General features: G+C 40.6%; 2 protein-coding genes across 4 annotated transcripts in view; one reads left to right on the forward strand and one right to left on the reverse strand.

Moving 5' to 3' along the window:
* Positions 1-15,114, reverse strand: part of GEMIN5 (gem nuclear organelle associated protein 5) — a 39,765-nt gene extending 24,651 nt beyond the window's left edge. For both annotated transcript variants that reach the window (XM_055325685.1, XM_055325684.1), the window contains exons 1-11: positions 14,859-15,114; positions 13,905-14,065; positions 13,017-13,198; positions 9,866-10,017; positions 9,535-9,654; positions 8,028-8,160; positions 6,940-7,105; positions 5,627-5,839; positions 4,452-4,537; positions 1,650-1,732; positions 834-967 (exon numbers count right to left, since the gene is read on the reverse strand). In XM_055325685.1, the coding sequence (XP_055181660.1) occupies positions 834-967; positions 1,650-1,732; positions 4,452-4,537; positions 5,627-5,839; positions 6,940-7,105; positions 8,028-8,160; positions 9,535-9,654; positions 9,866-10,017; positions 13,017-13,198; positions 13,905-14,065; positions 14,859-15,024 (1,596 nt within the window). In that variant the 5' untranslated portion in view covers positions 15,025-15,114. The remainder of the gene's footprint in view (positions 1-833; positions 968-1,649; positions 1,733-4,451; positions 4,538-5,626; positions 5,840-6,939; positions 7,106-8,027; positions 8,161-9,534; positions 9,655-9,865; positions 10,018-13,016; positions 13,199-13,904; positions 14,066-14,858) is intronic.
* Positions 15,115-15,316: 202 nt separating this feature from the next.
* MRPL22 (mitochondrial ribosomal protein L22) overlaps positions 15,317-21,707 on the forward strand; it is a 39,661-nt gene continuing 33,270 nt past the window's right edge. The window contains exons 1-2 of one of the 2 annotated variants that reach the window (XM_055325206.1): positions 15,317-15,688; positions 16,626-16,668. In XM_055325206.1, the coding sequence (XP_055181181.1) occupies positions 16,637-16,668 (32 nt within the window). In that variant the 5' untranslated portion in view covers positions 15,317-15,688; positions 16,626-16,636. Of the gene's footprint in view, positions 15,689-16,487; positions 16,544-16,625; positions 16,669-21,707 lie in introns of those variants that run through there. The other variant, XM_055325205.1, reaches the window with a different exon arrangement.

Here is a 21,707-nt window from a genome sequence, read left to right on the forward strand (position 1 = left end):
CACTGGAGTGGGGCTTGAGACCACAACTCCAAGATCAAGAGTCACATGCCTTACTGCCTTAGCCAGCCAGGTGCTCCTCCTTGTATGAAGTTCTAATCCATATATTCAACTACCACAAAACTGAAATCTCTTTAGGAATAGGAATTCTTTTACATTCACTACTGAATGTTAATGTGGAGGTAACATTTAATGAAAGAATATAGTTAAAAAAATAATTCCATTAATGATTGTTATTTTTATGCTAGTCATTCAAAAATAATGAGCAATAAAAATGTCCATTTGAAAGAATAAGAAATCTCAACATTTATGGTTTCACTTCAAAAGACAGTTCTGGCATAGACTGATAAAATGGTAAGACAAAAGTGATTAAATGTGGGTATCTAGGTCAAAAATATAAGGGAACTATATGCATTATTTTGTGTAAATCTGTAGTTATTTCACTAAAAAATTAAAAATAATATGGTTATTTTGTCTTCAAGCAAAATATTTTGCAACCAACCTTGGCTACCACATTATAGTAATTTTTACCAAGGTTTCATTCTGGAGAAAGTGGCTGGCCTGAAAGGGATGCTTTTTATCCAAGATCTGAAAGTTTATCATAAATCACCATGGCAACTGAGACAAAACTGTGTGTGTGTGTGTGTGTGTGTGTGTGGTTAAGTTCCTTGCTTTTATTCAGGGATAAAGACTTCTAGTTATCTGTAATAAATCACAAATTCACTGAGGCTTTTAGGAACATCTAAGAAATCTGATGAGCATAATGGATATCTCTAATAATGGCATTTATCATGTAAGATGGGAAATCAAGATGACTTTAGACCACAAGGACTCACTTTGATTGAGTTGGCGTCCCTGATGAGTTTGTTGATATCATAGGCTTCTCCACCAAGCTTCCAGGGGTTATGCTGTAAGACAATCCCTTCCCCTCCACAGCTATATAAAGTGAGGGAAGGTCTGTCTCCTTCTCCTATATGAGATAAGAAAAGAAAGCTTATCAGTTTTGCATTTCACCAGCTTAACTATTTGTTGCTATAGTACAACTATAGCATACCATGAGTTGTTTTAAAAATATTTTATTAGTACATTGGAATAAAGTCACTGTTCTTTGCATATGAACACAGCTGTTGGGAGAAGTAAAAAGATACACTAACTTTACAGTAATATTTATAAGGCAGAGTATTTGCTTTAAACATTCTCCTGCCATCCAAACAGTATGGGTGCCAAAGCTGGGATCAAAAAACATCTTCTTGGGATCCCTAGGTGGCTCAGGAGTTTAGCGCCTGCCTTTGGCCCAGGGCGTGATCCTGGAGTCCTGGGATCGAGTTCTGCATCAGGCTCCCTGTGTGGAGCCTGCTTCTCCCTCTGCCTGTGTCTCTGCCTCTCTCATCTGCCTCTCAGATGCACAGTGAAAAAATTCAGCTCAAAGAGACCAAATGATGCTTTAGAGTTTGGGGATTCTTATTATGGGTGAATGGTTTCTAACTTATCATTTGCTATGACTGCCCTCATGATCTTTGGGGGGACATAGCAGTCTGCAGAAGCAGTCATTATACTAGAGTATGTATGACTTTCCAGCTTGAATATCTTACAATTAAACTGAAAGAAAGAGAATGCTCTCATGTTTGCTAGAGAATGGCTCAGATACTTACCGAGTGCAATGGGGGGTAGTGGCGGCCCCCAGGCTAAAGTGTACACAGTCTTCTTATGATATGTGCTAGAAATCTGTGGAGGTCTGGGGGAAAGGGGTATTAAAAAAAGATTTAAACAGAAGGCACAGTGGAAATCAGATCCATCTTTTTCTAAAAGGTTCCTACCTATTAGTTGCTAATATTAGAGAAAAGCAATTTAACGGTATCCTCTAAATAGCTGATTGTGGAGAAGCCAACATTTAAATAACATACCATGTAACGATATCTGCCAGCAAAATGATTAAGTCCCAAATGTACTTTATCCAGGAAAAAATGTTATCTGCTATCCCCGCCCCCGCCCTGACCCCCAACTGCCACCAATCTGGCCAGTATGGGATTTTATCTCTCTCCCCCTGCCAGTTGCTCACTTCATGTAAATGTCATATATTCTAATGTCACTGTAGTTACAAGCAGTGTAAATGCTATCATAACTAGAGAAAAATAGAACAGGATAGAAAACGTAAACCGTTCAGCCCAGAACTAAGGTTACTGCTAAGCATCTATTATCATTATACAGATGGATCCACCTCACTTTCAAAAGACAAAGAGTAAAAAAACAAAAACAAAAAACAAAAGACAAAGAGTCATTTTAGGCTTACTCGGTTATTAACATCACATTCTTAAACTAAGACCAGATTTTAGAGAAGTTTGATTTTAAAATTTTTGACTGTGAAGAAAACTTGCTCTTGAGCGTAATTTGGTGGTTAGTGACATGTGAGGTGTCAGTAAAGGCAGGATGGCTGTTACCTTCACTGTAAACCATGTTCTTTGTAGGATTTGAGAATTCCTGGAGTCCAGAACCTACGACTAAACTGGCTGTTGACTTACTTACTTTCATGTTTCTGGCACAGGCATCATTATCATCCTGGACAATAAACTCCAGTTTCTTTGGACTAAAAGAAATATAAGTAGTTCTAGCTGAATACTGCCTAACAGTATCTACAGCAGCACTCTTCCTCCTCCTACATACCATTCTTAGTGTTAGTTTGGATAGTCAGCTTAGAATATCCAGAAGATAGTAATGTAATAGAATTAGTCAACAATTTTGTGACGACATAGAGCTATTTAAATTGCAATATGGTTTTATTTTCTTCAGTGATTCTTTGAAATAGTGTATTATGTTTTGAGAATTAAAAGTGGAGTTAATTAAGTGCAGAACAAAATATGTAGGTAACTAACTGCATGTAGGTTTTACATACGTATAAAAAATTGCATATAAAAAGATTAACTGTGGGCAGCCCCAGTGGCTCAGCGGTTTAGCGCTGCCTTCAGCCCAGGGCGTGATCCTGGAGACCCGGGATCAAGTCCCGTGTCGGGCTCCCTGCATGGAGCCTGCTTCTCCCTCTGCCTGTGTCTGTGCCCCACCCCCCTCTCTGTGTCTCTCATGAATAAATAAATAAAATCTTAAAAAAAAAAAAAGTGTTAACTCTGGGATGCCTGGGTGGTTCAGGGGTTGGGTGCCTGCCTTTGGCCCAGGGTGTGATCCCATGATTCTGGATTCCAGGGATGGAGGCCCAAGTCCTGCATTGGGCTCCCTGCATGGGGCCTGCTTTTCCCTCTGCCTAGGTCTCTGCCTCTCTCTCTCTCTCTGTGTCTCTCATGAATAAATAAAATCTTAAAAAAAAAAAAAAAGGTTAACTCTGCAGTGTAGCAAATAGTTCTTACTTAAAAATGAATGATTTAGAATAGGGGTAGGTAACCATCTTATAAAGGGCCAGACAGTAAATATTTCAGGCTTCTGAGCCATGAGTTCTCTGTCACAACTCCTCTCACTGTGTTCTGGTAGTATGAAAACAGCCTCTGATAAGGTGTAAATAAATGAGTGTGACTGGGTTACTAATAAAGCTTTATCTATCAATGTTGAAATCTGAACTTTAATTTTCATGTCATGAAATAGTCTTGATTTTTTTCCCAATAATTTCAAAAGGTGGAACCGTTAAGTCATGAGCCATGGCTCTCCAATCTTTGGTCTATAATAGTGCTATTCTAAATTCTGGGCCTTGTGCACTTGAATGTGGCTCATGAGAAACAAGGAACTAAACTTCTAACTTTATTTTAACAATAAATACCTGTATGTGACCACCAAACTGAACAGCACAGTCTGGGATCCAATCAAGCATCTGGGATAGCTGTGTTCAATAGATTCATAATGTGAGCCATATATATGAGCCACACATGCAACTTAAAGCTTTCTTGTAGCCACATTAAAAGAAGCAAAAGAAATAAGTAAAATTCAATTTTAATAGTATATTTTATTAAACTCAATATACAAAAGTATTATCTTTTAAAATACCAAAATAAAATAATTTTTGAGATATTTTACATTTTTTTGGGGGGGCGCAGACTCTGAACTTTGGAGTGTATTTACACTTACAGCACATCCCAGTAGTCACCTGTGGCTAAAAACTACTGGAATGGACAATGAAGCTCTAGATATAACTTCCAGCTTGTTGAGAATATAGGGAATACTGAAATGAGTTAGAAATCACCACAAAGAAATAACTAGGTAAGTCCAAAATGTAGAATATTCTCACCAAGAAACTTACCTGGATTCTTCAAACTGAAAAAGCAATGTTATAGAAAGAAATGGGGGTACTGTTCTAGAATAAGAGAGACTAAAAAAACATGGTAAGATGCCATGTGTTGAACCCTAATTGAAAGGAATTTGAAAAAAAAATAGCTAGGAAAAACATTGGTTTACAAATCAAAATTAATTCCATCACAGACATTTTGGTCAGTGGGCTAAACAATATTGCTTCTTACTTGTTGGAGTAGGTGTCATACAATCCCACTTTCCCGTCATCAGTTCCAAAAGCTAAGCAGCCTTCCTTGGTTGGGTGCCAGCAGAGCTACAAAACAGAGAAGACAAGGGGCATACTGTTAAGGGAAGTGAGGTTATCTGTCAAGCATTCAAATGAACAACTTTCTTGCTCTTGGTATCTTCTAATTTTAAAAGTAATAAATTCTCATTATTTAAAAGAAACAAAGTATTAAAGTAAAAGTCACTGGTATGTTCACCATTCAAAAAACCCCATTGCCAATTTTCTATCTTTCCTGATATTTTTGTGACTAAAGTTAAATATATACAGTTGAAAAAAACAAAAATAGGTTCAAACATTTAAATAATGTGCATTGAGACACTGTTGAGTGGGGATAAAAGATTCCATAACAGTTTAGAAAGTAGAATTCTATTAATAAAACTTGGAAAGATACATTACAAATTGTCATTAGTGGTTCTCTGGATTATGGAAGTGGGAGAATAGAGTGGAGGGTAGGAAAACTTTTTGCTTTCTACACTTCCATACAGTTTGGTTTTCTTTTTTTCTCTTTTTATTATTATTTTTTAATTTTTAAGATTTATTTATTTGAGAGAGAAACAGAGCACACGTGCACATGAGCATAAGGAGGGAAGAGGGAGAGGAATCTCAAACAGACTGCTGAGGGTGGATGGAGCTCCATGTGGGCATGGTCGATCTCACAACTCTGAGATCACAACTTGAGCTGAAACCAAGAGTGGGACACTTAATTGACTGTGTCAGCTGGGTGTCCCTGTTATTATTATTATTTTTCTTATTGAAATATGTGACATACAGTGTTATATTATTTTCAGGTATATCACATAGTGATTTGACAATCCTGTATGGTATTCCTTTTAACCACAAGCATTTATTGCTTTTAGACTAAATAGAGAAAAGAAAATATAAACCTATTGTTGTCTAATCTGCAGTCCCATGTTTTGTAATTTTCATTTTTCATCAATTGTGAACATCTTTCCACATCAAAGAAAAAGCCATATTGTAATTTTTAATAGTCTGATACCCTTCAATATATGTTTATCTTATAACTTACATGAATGCACATCCAGGTCATTCCTAATTTCTTACTATAAGAATTATTTGAAAAAAAGTTCAGAGCAAGCTCAAAGAAATCATCCTTACCGCTGTAACCTTGGACTTGACACCCTGCCAAAAATTTTTCACATCATAGTTGTTCTTGATGGAGAGTGTATTCCATATGCGGATCATGCCATCCCCAACACCTATGGCCAAACAGCCCATGTCCACAGGAGAGAAAGCCAGGCTGTAGGCAAACCCACCTAGGGAAGGGAGGGTCCAGGAGCACTCGAGGGTGGCCATGTTCCAACATTTTACCTGAAAAGATCAAGGGTGAGGGTCTAAATATAAAAAAAAAGAGAAACTGGAAAAAGAATCAACATCTCAAATAGGATGAACTCAATGAGTAAGAATAATATAATTATTCCAGTAGGTATTGGAAGAAGTGTCTTTTAGAAAAAAAATTAATAAATTGTAGAGCTCAAAGGGAACTGAAAATACATTTATTTTCAGAGATGTTAAGTGAATTCAGGGTCACACAAGGAATAAACCAGACCAGGGCTTCCCATTTCCTAGAGTCCAGGGGGCATTTCCACTCTACTGTATTACAGCACTAGTGATCTCTTCATTTGGCAAGTCCTAAGAATGAAGATGGCCGCAGGACACTAGAAAATGAAACGAGCTATCTCAAAAAGTGAAATATCTTATACCAGGGAAAGAGGAGTCCTACATATTTAATCTTCACTTGTTTAACAGAGGGGCTTCGGAGAAAACAGTCTATCAAGTAAACCTTAGTTTAATTGCAAAACAATAGCCATAGACTCTTAAAGCCAATACTCTCCTGGAGACTTCACCAAGAGCAGATGTCTCTCTACCTAAACTATAGACAAGGCTATTTTAAAGCCAAAGCATGATGATCTCACACATCCTTCCCTGGACACATCTATAATTCTTTTTTCTTAAATTTAATTTTATTTATTTGTCAAAGAGAGAGCACAAGCAAGGGGAGCAGCAGGCAGAGGGAGAAGTAGGCATTTTGCTGAGCAAGGAGGCCGATGCAAGGCTGGATCCCAGGACCTGGGATCATGACCTGAGCTGAAGGTAGATGTTTATTTATTTATTTTTATTATTATTATTTTTTTTTCTTAAGGCAGATGTTTGACTGAGCCACCCAGGTACCCTTACAATTCTTTATCATTTATCTCTCTTTAAGAAAAAGGTAGTTCCTCATCTTTCCCCTAACTCTCTGCTGTTGGTGTACTTACTGCTGACGAGTAATTGTAACTCTGAGATTGGTCTGGGCACAAGGGAATAAGGTGAGGCATGGAAACTGGTGGATGGTTTGAAAAGCCCTCTAATTCCATTTAAGTCATAAATCATCAATCTACAATGCTGACTGCAAAATAAGCAGTTCTTACATCTCTATCCATCGACGTGGAAAGCAGCAGCTGTTTGTCATCCTCAGTTTGTAAAGGGCATATGTTAAACACAATTCTTGAATGATTCTGCCCTTCTGATGAAGCACTAAAGAGGGTAAATTTCCGTCTCCAAGACTGAGTGAGATCCCACAGCAACAGCTCACCTCTGTGAAGGAAAACAAGCACTAGTTCTCTTTCAGAAGCAATCTGAAAACAAGTGATTTGGGAACAAAGAGTATGGGCCCTCAGCTGCAAAATGATTTGCTAATTGTTCTTTTAAGGAGAACAATATTCTGAAATATGCAGAAAATAGTTCAGAAAGAACACACACAAAAACAAGGAGTCACTGCCTGTGGGGAAGGGAACCTAGTCGCTTGAGAAGACAGGTAGGAAGAGTGCTTCTCTATGTTCTTATGTTCTTTTTGAATGACATGAATATACTGCACTACCTTTGGAACAGTTTCCTAACTGCTTTAACTGTAAAATGCCACCATAATTTGCATAGCCCCAAATCTTGAAGACCTACTGTCTTTTATTGGGATAGTGTAGGGGAGTAGGGCCATGATCAACTTTTTTTTTTTGGGGGGGGGAGGATTTTTATATGCTTTAACTGTATTAATTCATTTAAAAGCAGGGCCCTTGTCTGCTAAATTCACTAATTATCTCAAGCAACTAGAAGTCTAGTGGCTTCTACACAATAACCTTTGTTCAGTGAATGGCTATAATCATCCTAAGAGAAAATTCTATAAAATCTCTCTTGACATATGAACTAATGGAAGCTCAACGTAAAGGGTCATGCTCATGAACACATAGAAGTAAGAGACTGATTCTGAAATTCAGTTCTGCCTGACTTCAGAGTCCACGCTCTTAACCACCAGGCTATACTTATTTGATCTTTTCTCAGCACTGTTATTAGACAGGTTAAGAACACATCCCACGATTTTTCTATTACAAATGGCCCAGCATAATATAAGCCTGAAATGCTGCTTTTTCCATCTTCTGTGTCTGTAAAGAGAAGCCTCGGAATTCCTCAAGCTAGAGTGGAAAACAAAACATGTCAGAGAGAGCATGACCAAAAAAAGACCTACCCAAAACAGCTGGATACCAGCTGTGTTGGTTGATCCTTGGGCCAATGGAGTGTCAACCAAAGGCGTTCTTTAATAGTTGGGTCTATACCCCCTCCTCTTCTCTTCAGAAAGGGCAATTTCAAAATCATCACCCCTGCAGATTAAAAGAAGGTCAGTGGGTACTCAAGACAGTGAAACTACACATGTGAAGTCCCTAGCAGTTTATAACACAGTTTGCGGTTTAAGTTTGTTAGTTTGGTTACTTAGAATTCAGAACTCATTTGCTCATGGAAATGTTATTATACATAGTTTTAATACCAGTCTAACTAAAGAATAGGCTATTCTGGCAACCTAAGCATATTAAGCATACTGTCTGAGAAAATGAGGTTTCAACTGAACTGTGAACCCAGGTGGTAACACAACTTCAGATTCTCCAAAGCTGGAAGGATAGAGAGTGGGATTCCTTCTTCTAGTTGGCAAGAAATCCAACAAAAGGGACAAATTTGGCAGTCAACATATTGTGGCAGACAAGTCCCTCCACCTCTGACATGCTACTCACCAATGGTTCTTAATTCCTATTATGTACCAGAATGACTACAATGAGGGATTGGGGGAGCCTCTAAAAATAAATATATGCCAGGGCCCAACTCCTAGAGATACTGATTCAGTAGATTTAAGGTGGGGTCCAGGTACCCACATTTTCCAGAAACTCTCCAGGTGATTTTGCTGCATGACTAGAATTGAAAATCATTGTACTAGACATCCATAAGCTTAGAGGTTACCCTTCTGGAGGGATTCTTGGCCTAATGTTGTTCCCACTTGGGAGGATTGGCCATGGTATGTCCAAAAGCAGTCTACAATTCTTTTAAAAAATTTGTTTTCCAGAGTTATACTGTTAGTTACCATTGACTAAGCTATAACTATGATTTGCTTTATATGCACTAATGCATTTAGATAAAGATGACCAAACTTTCATGGTTTTAAATAAAGTGGAGAAAGAAGACTGCTATAAAGAAAAAGGCTAGATTTTTACTATAAAGTAAAATCCACACCCACTCTGCCTGGAGTGCCTCTCAATTTATAAATTGAAGGTAAAAGTTCTATTCACAGAGAGAGGCTTGGGAAAGCCGAATGACTGAGGATCCTTATAGTTTGGATAAACTGAGATATAACATTTAAACATGTACTTCTACAGTGTATATATATTATTTATCTAGCATTTGTGCATTAAAACCTCTAGGTCTTTTCTAATCCTCTGATCCACACTTTCCTAAGTTCTAATATTCCTATCCTTATAACAAACATCTTGCCTTCCATGACAGTGCCCCTTTTATGAAGGCACCAGAAACTCTCATCTCCAAAACCAAAGTCAGACTGGGGGGAGCAACTTTCTGGATAGAAAAGTAAAGAACTGCCTTCTGGCAGATACCATAATCTTAGGATAAGAAGACACAATTAAAAAAAGTTTCTACTTCTACCAATCACTATAGGTTACATCACAAAAGAAACATCACATATCAAATCTTACCTCGGCCTCTAGAGCAGCTCCAGATTCGAATGGTCTGATCTTTGCTTCCAGTGGCTAAGTAGCAGCCGTTTGTTACTGGAGTTTGTGCTATAACTTTACCATTGGGGATTTCAGGTTCTTCTAGGGTAGAGAAGGTCATTTTGTTTTTAATTTATTTTAAACATGAACTTGTCAAAGAAAAACTAGTCTGCAAGGTTCCTGAAATTTAGCCATTATGTTTCTAGATATGATCTGTAAAACTTAATGTTTTAAATGTAATTCAAATGATACAGTTTTATCCACATTGTTCTTTAGGTCTGAGAAGTACTCAACCCTCTTAAATCATCTCTACCTGAATTTTCTTCTTGATTAATGAATAAACAGTCTTCACCAGGCAGGGGACACCAGGCTATGGAGTGGATCTCATCATCATGGCCTCGAAGTCTGTGAATAACTTCTCCTTTCTTACTGATGTCAATTATAACCACTATGCCATCCTTGTAGCTAAAGAACAAGAGTTAGGAATATTGAAAAATGAAGACTGAACAGTAAACATTTTGGATTAGGAATTATCATCGTGCACATCTAAAAGGTAAGTGTACTAGGGATGAAGGAGAAGGAAGAAAGCAAGAAATAATCTTGTTTTGTCCTTTTTTCACCACCACTGCTGTTCCAATCAAAGTCTTGGCACTAAGTAATAATGTATTATGTTGCCTGGCATAAAGTTCATAGGGTGAAGCATACTTGTGTTTGAAGGGGAAACTTACAGAAGAACAGTAATTTTTGGGCTCCAGCAATCCTTCTGACTAGAGACGGAATTTGCCCTAACACACTCCTCTCCCACTTTTTACAAATAATCCTTGTAAAATTCTTGTAATTTTTCTAACTGTGAACTCAACAAAAAACTGAATACTGCAGCTTCTAGACCTGGATATTCCCAGCCTATCATTTTTTTTAAATTCAGAGGACACCGAGAAATTCTAATAGCTTTTTTAAAAAAAATAGATGAAGTATTTCATACACATAAAGAAGTATCTATCAACCAGCTTAAAGGAAAAAAAAAACCCAATTATCAAGATGGTTAAAGTCCTTTATATATCCCACCCCAATCAAACTTCTCTCTCTTCCCCAGAGGTAAACTGCTATTCGTGAATTTCTGTTCCATCATTCCTAGCCTTTCTTTGTCTATGTTCCTAAAGACAACTGAAAATTATTCTGTGTATTTTAAAACTTCATATAAATGTTATCATGCAGTCTGTTTTTCTGTAACTTGTTTTTTTCCCACTTATTGTTAGCGAGTCATTGATGTGGATGCATGTAACTCTGGTTCCTAGTCAGTCACTTACACTATTGGATGGCACTCCACTATGTGACTATAACACAAGTTTACTCATTTTTCCTTTTAGAGGGCTTCCGTTTATTACTATTACAAACAAAACAAAACAAAAATGCCATTAATAATCTTATGCACACTTAAGACAATTTCAGATTTAATGCATAGTAGTGGAACTGCCAGGATGTAAGATGTATACGTCTTTGCTTTGCTAGAAGTACAAACTGCACTCCAAAGTTGGGTGTACCTCCTTACATCTCCTACACACTAGATAGTCCTATAGGGAAAAACACCATTACACTCCTTTAATAAAAGGAGAAACTTTTATTAAAAACATTTTCCCATTACAGCCTTACTTAAAAAAAAAATGAAATCATACATCAATCTTTGCAGACATGGACTTTGAAAACCCATCAAGTTTTGCAACCTAACAGTCAAGTGACCAAGCTGTTCTTCAATTTTAATCAGCCTTTCAGGAAATGATCGCCATTTGGAAGAGCCTCTAAAAACAAATCATTCTGATTCAATCCTCTGACTGTGCAGTTCCCTCTACCTGAAAGATTTCTTCTTTTCTTGTGGATTCTTGCTCATCTTTCAAGGTCAGTTTGATCTTACCTTCTCTGATCCCTGCCTACCACCCATTCTGCTCTTCCTCTAGCGCTCCCACTGTAACACTGCTCACTTCACCCAGCAGACCACCGAACCACAGACTCCTCCCATTTTCACTATTAAGCACACATACCCGTTTTCCTGTCCTTCCCCTCATGCTTCATTATCACTCCTTTAAAAACACCCTTAACAGCTTTGTCCTGTCTCTTTCAGAAGTATTTACTCCACAAACTTCAAATCTTGTCAAATCCAACCATACCCTTTCTCAGTTTGAATAGTTTACTTTGAATTCATGACTCTGATTCAGAGCTTGGCCTCAATACGGACCACTGGACCTACAATTTCTCTCAGTAAGCTCATTTTTTTATTCTCTGAGATGACTATTTTTACATCTTCCTGTGTGCTCCCAGCCCCACTTTGAATTTGACTCTACCTTTCTGACTTATGACTCACAGAGAAAATCAGAAGATATCAGAATGAAATACCTTCCTCGGTATTTACCCTTCCTAGGTAGCTCAGGGCCTGATCCCAGATTCCCAAGATGGAGTCCCACATCAGGCTCCTTGCATGGAGCCTGCTTCTCCTCTCTCTGCCTGTATCTCTGCCTCTCTTTCTGTGTCTCCCACGAATAATAAATAAAATCTTTTAAAAAACCCAAAAACAGCTTAAAAAAAAAAAAAAAACCCCGACAACAAACACCTTCCTCTTCCAGCCAGATCTACAAACCCACCTGCACCTATTTCCATATTCTCACTTGTCCTTTCTACTTGTGATCTGGATACAATCCCTCTTGACTTCTCATATCACTCCTGTATTTATTACCATTTCTCCATGCAACAGCTTTTCCTCTTCCATCAGCATAAAAATATGCCCTATTATCTTCCATTTAATATTCCCTTTACTACCATGTACCTCCTCTGGCTTCATGTCTATGCACATTTGTACAAAAAACAAGTCTCCATGTGTATCTTGACTACTGTACCCCAGGCTCTTGAATTCACTCCAACCAGACTTCTCCTCTAGCATTCTAGTGCTTATGTCAAATATCTAAACTAGAGTGAAAAGACATCTTTGGGAGAGTAGTAGATGGAGCGGTGAGGAAAAGGGTGGTGCCCATTCAGGCAGTTTATGTGAAATAATCCTGGTGATCGAGGCGGAGGCAGCGCCCAAAGCCAGACTACTGTCCCAATCCAGAGGCAGAGCTGCGAACAGGGACAGAGTTAAGTCCTCTGACATTCTGAGAGTAAATGTTATCTCCAAGAGCAAATACTGAGGGAGGAAAGGGGAGAAAGAGGGTATTTCCTACATTTGGAGGCTAACTGAAGAAATCAGATGTGAAGAATGAGGAAAGTACGCTATTGTAGAAATTAAATAAAAACAGAGAGAATGAGAAGGACAATAAGGACCTGGAAGTCACAGGAATAAATGATACCATGGGCTCAGGGAATGGTTAATACCTATACATGGCTTCCTCTGAGGAATAAGGAAGAGAAGATAAAGCAAATGCAAAATATGCTCATTAACAAAAACAAATTACCAGTACAGATGACACAGTACTTACCCAATGGCTACTAAATCTTCATGATGAGGTGAGCAAGTAAGACAGAAAATTGTCCTGGGTTCTATAAAGAGGTGCTGGCTGTCATTTCGGTTAAGCCAGTAACAGAAAACTACTCCTTTTTCATCTCCAGATACTATTAAATCCTTTACTTGAGGAGACCAATGGAGTGCTGATATTGTATGCTTTAAAACAAAACAAAAATACATTGCTTTTCATTTGTCAGTGCTGAATTTTTACTTCATTTTTAACTTGTATAATACTAAGCACATTGATACTTACTTAATAAATACCGTTAGTACCACTTGTATACCAAGAGTACATTAACCAAATGGTAGAAGAATTTAAGCTCCTAAGGATTAAAGAACTATTTAAAAACATTTCTTCCTTTAGCTTAATTGAAAGTTCTTACTAAGATTAAGTCTTTTTCTTTTCTACATTCTCTCAAAAGGTAGGCTTAGTAAGTAATCATCTGGTTTAGAAATAAATTTTGTTCATTCATTTACAGTTTATGTCAGGAGTCTTTTCCATGTTAAAAAACCAGATAGTAGACATTTTAGACTTTGTGTGCCATACTGTCTCTGGTACAACTACTCTGCTGTTGTAGTATGCAAGCAGCCAATACTTAAATGAATGACTGAGGGTGTGTTCCAATAAAACAATTTGCAAAAACAGGCAGCACAGTAGTTTGCTGACCTCTGGTTTATATGTATCTCCTTCCAAAAAAGTTTTGAGGCATCTTACAATTTATATATAGAATATAGAGCTTCTCATCCAAATAATGGACATTATTATAAAAGTTAACTTGCACAGATGAGTTAGCGTACTTAAAACAAAAGAACCCTCAGCAAATATATAATAATGGTCTGAGAAACCGGTAAGCCACCGTACCTGATGGAGTGCATGTTCTGTCACAACTGTTTTTGTTTCCGCATCCCAGATTTTCACAGTTCCATCATCAGAGCTGGTGGCGCAGAGGTTGTATTGACCCGGATGATGAGAAAACGTGAAGCCAGAGACCCTTTCGGTGTGTCCCACCAACTCCCCTACGACTTCAAGCAAAACCGGACTTCAGGTTAGAGTGCTACCTAAGATTCCTGGGAGAATCATAATACTGATGTTAGAGGAGTGGAGCTTCACTTATCCCATGGCATAACAAAAATATCCAGGCACTCACAATCAGAAATCCCAAGTGCTGGTTCTGGCTCTGCCACGGGACTTCAGCCCAGTCATTTTATCTCCTTGAACCTCACTCTTTTCAGCCGTAAAATGCTGCTGATATCCCTTGATGTTCACAGTTCACAGGCTGAGGAGCGGCTCAAATATAGAATGTAAAAGTGATTCTTATTTAAACGTGGCCCAGAGGTCATTTGGGAAAGAATAAATGACTGGCGTGCCATATCCCAAGGCAAAATCTAAACCTAGTTCGGAGCCTGAAAGCATCTGGCTCAACTCATTCATCTTCAAGAAACGGGTATCATCGATTTCCAGGACGTTGTTTAGGGCCTGGAGCTGTAGACAGCCCCGGAACGCAGGGAGGCTCCCAGGGGACAGTGTGCGCTGCGTGGGGGAGGGAGGCCACAGAGGTTATCAGCCCAGGCTCCATAAAGGGGTAACTCGAGGGAGCGAGCGGTTCTACGCGAGAGCGCCAGGAGGCGGGGCCGCGCAGCCACAGCGTGGTGTAACTCAATCCTGGAGACGCGGACGCAACTCAGCCCGGTATCCTTCTGCCAACCTGGGCCTCAGTTTCCCCACCTGCAGGGAAGGGTGCCTAGAAACTCTCCCTCGGCGCCTACGACGAACCCAACAAGGGCAGGAGGGCGGGGGCTCAAGGCGGGGAGTTACCTCGAAATGGGGGCGTCCCAGGGATCGCGCCAGCGCTTGGGCCCACGCGCACAAGGAAGACGGAGGTCCGCGCTGCGAAGCCGAAGAGGCCCCCGGGCACGGCATCGCTGCAGCGGGCGCAGTACCAGTTAGGAGAGGGCGGCAGCGTGCGCGGCTCCTGTCCCATGATCACGGGCCAGCAGGGACGAACGAAGGAACCCCAGGGGCAGACCGTTCACAGCCCCACGCCGCAGCCGGGAAGGGGGCGGGGCTGGCTCGGAGCCCCGCCTCGCCGGGCCCGCCGCTACGGCGCGCGCCGAGGCCCAGGCCGCACCGCGAGCGCCGCTCCGGCCGCCGCCGCCGCCGCCGCCGCCGCCGCCGCCGCCGCCGCCGCCGCCGCCGGGCTCTGCCTCCCGCCGCCCCCGCCGCCCCCGCCGCCGCCGCCGCCGCCGCCGCCCGGGGCCAGGAGTCCCGGTGCTGCCGAGCCCAGCCTGGGGGTCAGGCTTTCTCACCTCCCACAGCAAAGTACTAATTAAAGCGTTAGACTGACTAGTGGAGTCACCTCGACCAGCCGTTTTAATTTTTTGATTTTTGAATAGTTCAGCCACTATTCCATCAAGTAGCCGTGAACGCTCTGTGCCAGGGTACTTCGCTAGCTCCGGAGATTCTGTAAAGAGACCTGCAACAAGCCAGTTAACCAGAAGATAAAAAACGTTCGAATCAAATCAAAAAGGACCAGAAGAGTCAGTTTCTGCAACCGCGAGGAAATTCTGGCTCTAGAGTCTTAGGACTCAAAGAGGAGCAGGATCGAGTGACTTGATGGAGTGCCTGCCGGCTCTGTGAAGGGCAATGTACGTGGAGTTGCGGGCTCCGCGCCGCGACTGTCCTGCGGCGCTTGCTGCACAGGGTATGGGGCGGCCCTGTGTGCGGCGAACCAAGCCGGAAATCTATCCTAACGGGGAGAGGCCAAGCACGTTTTTGAATGTGGGTAGGGGCACCGGTTTGGGGCCTGATTCTCCAGGCCTAGGCTGAATTAGTGGTTTTGCCAGTTGTTGTTGGAGAGGCCTTGACCTGTCCCGACCTGCTTTCTCATTTGCAGGAAGGTGATAACCCCTGCCTTGTCGGATTGCTGTGAGGAATTCACAGATTCAGTGAAACGCCTGCCCGGCATATGTGGTAGCGCGTTGCCGAGGAGTATTGATTTATCTCTTGTAGATCAAGCTGGAGATCAACATAGGGATTAGGACATCATACTTTATATTTGAGCTGTTTGTTCTTTAAAAGAGCTTTCCACACCATCTCTAGCGATCTTCACAACAAGCCTGTGCCGCTTTTCTGTTTTGCTGAGGAAACAGGTCCACCCACGTTCGGTGGCTTGTTCACCGTCTCTTTTCCTACCCTTTCTGGCCACTCGTGAGGGGAGGTTTCTCGATTTTTCTGGATCTCCATGAATGTCCGTACACTCACAGTCTTCGGCCTGTGTTAAAGCCCCTCACTCCCAGGCAAAGTTGCCCGGATCACACCTCAGGCGCGGGCGGCGCGTTCGCGGTACCCAGGACAGCACCCGGGGCGGGAGTACTGCCGGGTCTCGCGCCGGGGCAGGCCACCTGAGAACTGCGCATGCGCGTGGTCCCGGCCGTGCGTGAACTCGGAGGCTTCCGTAGAGGGAGGGAGAAAGATGGCGGCGGCAACGCTGGAGCGTTTGGGTAGGGATTTCTTAGTGGTTTAGACGCCGTAGGAGGGAATGGAGGTGGAAATCTGAACTGACTGCTTGTGTTGATGTTTCAGGTGCATCATGGATGCCGAACCTGCGGGGGAAGCTGGCCTTAGCGTAAGTCTTTTCACCCCGGAGTTGCAGAGGACTCAAGGACTCCTTACCGGTTTGTCAGTTAATTCCTGGGCGCCTATGTGCCACCCTCGGCCCTTAGGTTCTGTGGCTGCGGAAACGAACGAGACAGCCAGTCTCTGCTTGGTCACTCCATCTTTCCGCCGCCGTGCTGCATGGCTCCGACGGAATCAGGATAACCGGTTATTCAAGGGACATCGTGAATCTCTTTTCTGGACAGTCTCTGAGCATGGTGAACGCTTTTCCCAACGGTGTTGGGAGCGTCCGACTTTTCTAGTTCCCTCTCGTTACTGCTTACCATGAGCAGGGGCTGTATCGGAGACAACCGCGCTTTACAACGTGTCTAGCGTCGTGTTAAACGCCTTACATGCTTGATCTCATTCTCATAACATCTTTCATAGTGTAGGTATTGCTACACCCATTTTTCAGAAGAGGAAATTGAAGCTCCTCGAAGTAAAATGACTTGCCTAAGGCTGCCCTAGTCATCGGAAATTTTAAAGCTTTATACTATATTCTCCAGAGCATTCTTAGACCTCAGAACAAAAGTTTTTTTTCGTTAGGGAAATGCAGTTAAGTCAGGACTGGCAAGGAGCCTTTCTCTGTCACCTTCTTGTTGTCTGTCTTCCCCTCTTCTGCAGTACAACTGTTGATGTTTGGAGATTGATAATCTGGCGCATTTGTTGGAACTTATTTTGGCTTAGTTCATAGGCTTTTGGAAACCGATAAGTTGGGTGTGAATCCACTTTTTAAACCGTATGATTTTGGAAAGATTACTTATCTTTCCTAAGTTTTAGTACTTAAATATGCGAGGAGAGTAATATCAGTACCCATGCCTTGGATTTTTTACGAGGATTAAATGAGGTAATGTATATGAAGTGTTTAATATAGTGCATAGCATATAACAATCCCACCCTAAATTCTAGCTGCTATTAATGTTTTTTTTTTTTATCATTATAAACTATTACTGAGTTCCCATTATATTTAGCTGTTTCCAGTGTTTGGGTCAGGGGAGTGGGCTAAAGAAGAAAATGGGAGGCACTGCTCCTTAGGATTTGTCTGCAATTTGCTTTTTTAAGATTATCTTTATCTTTTATCATCCCACCCTAGTATGCTGATTTACTTTTTCTGAATATGCTATTTGCTTCTTGGCGTTCATCCTGTGCCTTCACTTCCTGTCTATATAGGAGTTCTAATTATTTAAAACCCTGTTCAGATGTTTCTTCTTTAGGAGATTTCTCAGATCTCACTGAGAAGGAAGGAAATTAATCCCGCCCCATCACTTTAGCTAATAGTGACTTTCAGCTGGGGCCAGTTTTGCCCTCACTTCCTACCTCAAATCCCCTGAGACATTTGCCAATGTCTGGGGACATTTTTGGTTGTCACAACTCAGGCAGGGGGTGCTGCTGGCATTTAGTGGCTAGAGGTGAGAAACATCCTATAAGATACAGGATAATCCTCACAACAAAGAATGATCTGGTTCAACATGTCAATATTGCAGAGATTGAGAAACTTCTGAGTTTATTAGGGTCAAAAGTTGCTGAAATTTTTTTGTTTGTTTGTTTGCTAAACTCTTGTTTCCTTGTTTGATTGTCCTTGACTTTCACAAAATGGAATTATATTGAGTTATGACAATATGCACATCACTTCAGCCCTTTTAGATTCTTATTGAGGCAAGGATGTTCTTTTATTCAGTCTCAAGTGCGGGATTAACTTAATGTTAGCAAAAGTAAATTGGGAACAAAGAATTTTTTACCTTGATGTGTATAGTAGCATGATATTCTCATGGTAAGCCAGATGCCGGTATTATCTTCACTTGGGATTTGGGTATACCTTGTACTAAAATTCAAAATGAACTTTGAATAATAAATGGGAAGTATTATTTCTCAAATTGTGACTTTAGAAACTGAAATACTGTTTAATCTGAATTCTTAATTCTAAAATTTGCTTTGTATCTGCTACTGTTTAATGTATCTAATGGCTATGGGAAGAATTTGAAAGGTAATACTTAATCTGAATCCTTAAATGTTGGTAGATGGAAGACATAAGAGTAACAGGAGTAAGAAAATTCATATGCTAGTTTCAGTATACCACCCACTCTCTATTTGAACTCTGGCAGTCTCACCATAATGGGGTACCTGTGTATCTGCTGTGTGTACAGACACTTGGGAGAGTTGGTTCAGGCCTACCTTCCTTCATCCACTTTACAGAGATCTGGTGAAGCTAAAGGGATTTGAACTTCCCAATAAATGAGGATATAGTAAATATTAGTAAGAAAAGTTGATCCTTTGATGCCTTTTAGTTTTTTTTTTAAAGGTTTTAACTAGTTTTAATTCTTTAGAAAGCTAGCAATGAACTAAAGTGCTAGACAGACTTAAAATTTAATATTTGTTGGAAAAAATTTTACAGGCGGAAATGGATTCTAGCAATAATTCAGGTTCTCATTTGTTAATTTCACAAATTTCCTTTTCTTGAGTTCATTTTCTCTGGTGAGTGTTCACAGTGTTTCTTACATAAAAAGGTCTTAAAAGTTGTAAGTTTCAAATTACATAGTTAAGTTTTGAATTAGAGATTTTCAGTTTACCTTATGATTGCTTCATTTTCTGCTTTAACTCTGTTGTTCCAACAGCTGACCAGGAGAGGGTGAATAAGAACTTTTGATTTAATATACTTTTGAATTAAGTGCTCTGTTTGGAATATTTTAATTTAATTTTATTAAATATAATAATTTTATTATAGTTGTTTAGTATGTGCTTGATAATTCATTTTATGAGCCATTTGAGCCTTGAAAGTATTGTAGGTATTCAGACATCTTTGTCATTATTAATTCAAAATGTGTTTAATTTATTAAGCACCATATTTAATTTATCAAATGTGTATTGCCGTGAGTATAAGACACTGTGCTAGATATCATGGGCCTCACCCTGAAGCATTTTTGGACTGGTTGATATAACAGTGGTTTCAATCTTTCTTTCTTTTTTATAAATTGAAGTTTGATTTGCCAACAGTGCTCATCTCATCAAGTGCTGCCCTCAGTGCTTGTCATCCAGTCACCCCATCCCCCCGCCCACCTGCCTTCCACTACCCCTTATTCGTTTCCCAGAGGTAGGAGTCTCTCATATTTTTTTTTTTAAGATTTTTTATTTTTATTTATTCATGAGAGACAGAGAGAGAGCATAGACACAGGCAGAGGGAGAACAGAGGGAGAAGCAGGCTCCATGCAGGGAGCCCGACGTGGGACTCGATCCCAGGTCTCCAGGATCACACCGTGGGTGGAAGGCGGCATTAAACTGCTGAGCCACCTGGGCTGCCCGAGTCTCTCATATTTTGTCACCCTCTCTAATTTTTCTCATTTTCCCTCCTTTCCCCTATAATCTCTTTCATTATTTCTTATATTCCCTGTATGACTGAAACCATATAATGACTTTCTCCGATTGACTTACTTCACTCAGCATAATACACTCACTCCAGTTCTATCCACTTTGAAACAAATGGTGAATATTCGCCCTTTCTAATGCCTGAGTAATATTCCATTGTATACATATACCACATCTTCTTTATCCATTCGTCTTTCAGTGGACACTGAGGGTCCTTCCACAGTTTGGCTTTTGTGGACATCGTTGCTATAAACATTGGGGTACAGGTGTCCTGGCGTTTCACTGCATCTGTATCTTTGGGGTAAATCCCCAGCAGTGCAATTGCTGGGTTGTAGGGCAGATCTATTTTTAACTCTTTGAGGAACCTCCACACAGTTTTCCAGAGTGGCTGCACGGGTTCACATTCTCACCAAGAGTGCAAGAGGGTTCCCCTTTCTCCATATCCTCTCCAACATTTGTTGTTTCCTGTTTTGTTAAGTTTCACCATTCTCACTGGTGAGGGGTGGTATCTCATTGTGTGTGTTTTTTTTTTTTTCTTCTCATTGTGGTTTTGATTTGTATTTCCCTGATTGCAAGTGATGTGGAGCATTTTCTCATGTGCTTGTTGGCTGTGTCTATGTCTTCCTCTGAAATTTCTGTTCATGTCTTTTGCCCATTTCATGATTGGATTGTTTGTTTCTTGGATGTTGAGTTTAATAAGTTCTTTATAGATACTAGCCCTTTATCTGATAGGTCATTTGCAAGTATCTTCTCCCATTCTGTAGGTTGTCTTTTAGTTTTGTTGACTGTTTCTTTGCTGTGCAGAAGCTTTTTACCTTGATGAAGTCCCTAATAATTCATTTTTGCTTTTGTTTCCCTTGCCTTTATAGGTGTATCTTGCAAGAAGTTGCTGTGGCCAAGTTCAAAAAGGGTGTTACCTGTGTTCTCTAGGATTTTGATAGATCCTTGTCTCACATTTAGATCTTTCATCCATTTGAGTTTATCTTTGTGTATGGTGTAAGAGAATGGTCTAGTTTCATTCTTCTGTGCGTGGCTGTCCAATTTTCCCAGCACCATTTATTGAAGAGACTGTCCTTTTGCCGGTGGATAGTCTTTTATTTATTTATTTATTTTTATTTATTTTTATTTTTTATGATAGTCACACAGAGAGAGAGAGAGAGGCAGAGACATAGGCAGAGGGAGAAGCAGGCTCCATGCACCGGGAGCCCGACGTGTGATTCGATCCTGGGTCTCCAGGATCGCGCCCTGGGCCAAAGGCAGGTGCCAAACCGCTGCGCCACCCAGGGATCCCTGGATAGTCTTTCCTGCTTTGTCAAATATTAGTTGACCATAGAGTTGAGGGCCCATTTCTGGGTTCTCTATTCTGTTCTGATCTATGTGTCTGTTTTTGTGCCAGTACCACACTGTCTTGATGATCACAGCTTTGTAGTACAGCTTGAAATCCGGCATTGTGATGCCCCCGACTCTGGTTTTCTTTCTTTCTTTTCTTTTTTTTAATAATAAATTTATTTTTTATTGGTGTTCAATTTGCCAACATACAGAATAACACCCAGTGCTCATCCCGTCAAGTGCCCCTTCAGTGTCCGTCACCCATTCACCCCCACCCCCCACCTCTTCCACCACCCCTAGTTCGTTTTCCAGAGTTAGGAG

The sequence above is a fragment of the Nyctereutes procyonoides genome, unplaced genomic scaffold, assembly GCF_905146905.1.
Source record: "Nyctereutes procyonoides isolate TBG_1078 unplaced genomic scaffold, NYPRO_anot_genome, whole genome shotgun sequence".
In the NCBI taxonomy this organism is placed as follows: Eukaryota; Metazoa; Chordata; class Mammalia; order Carnivora; family Canidae; genus Nyctereutes; species Nyctereutes procyonoides.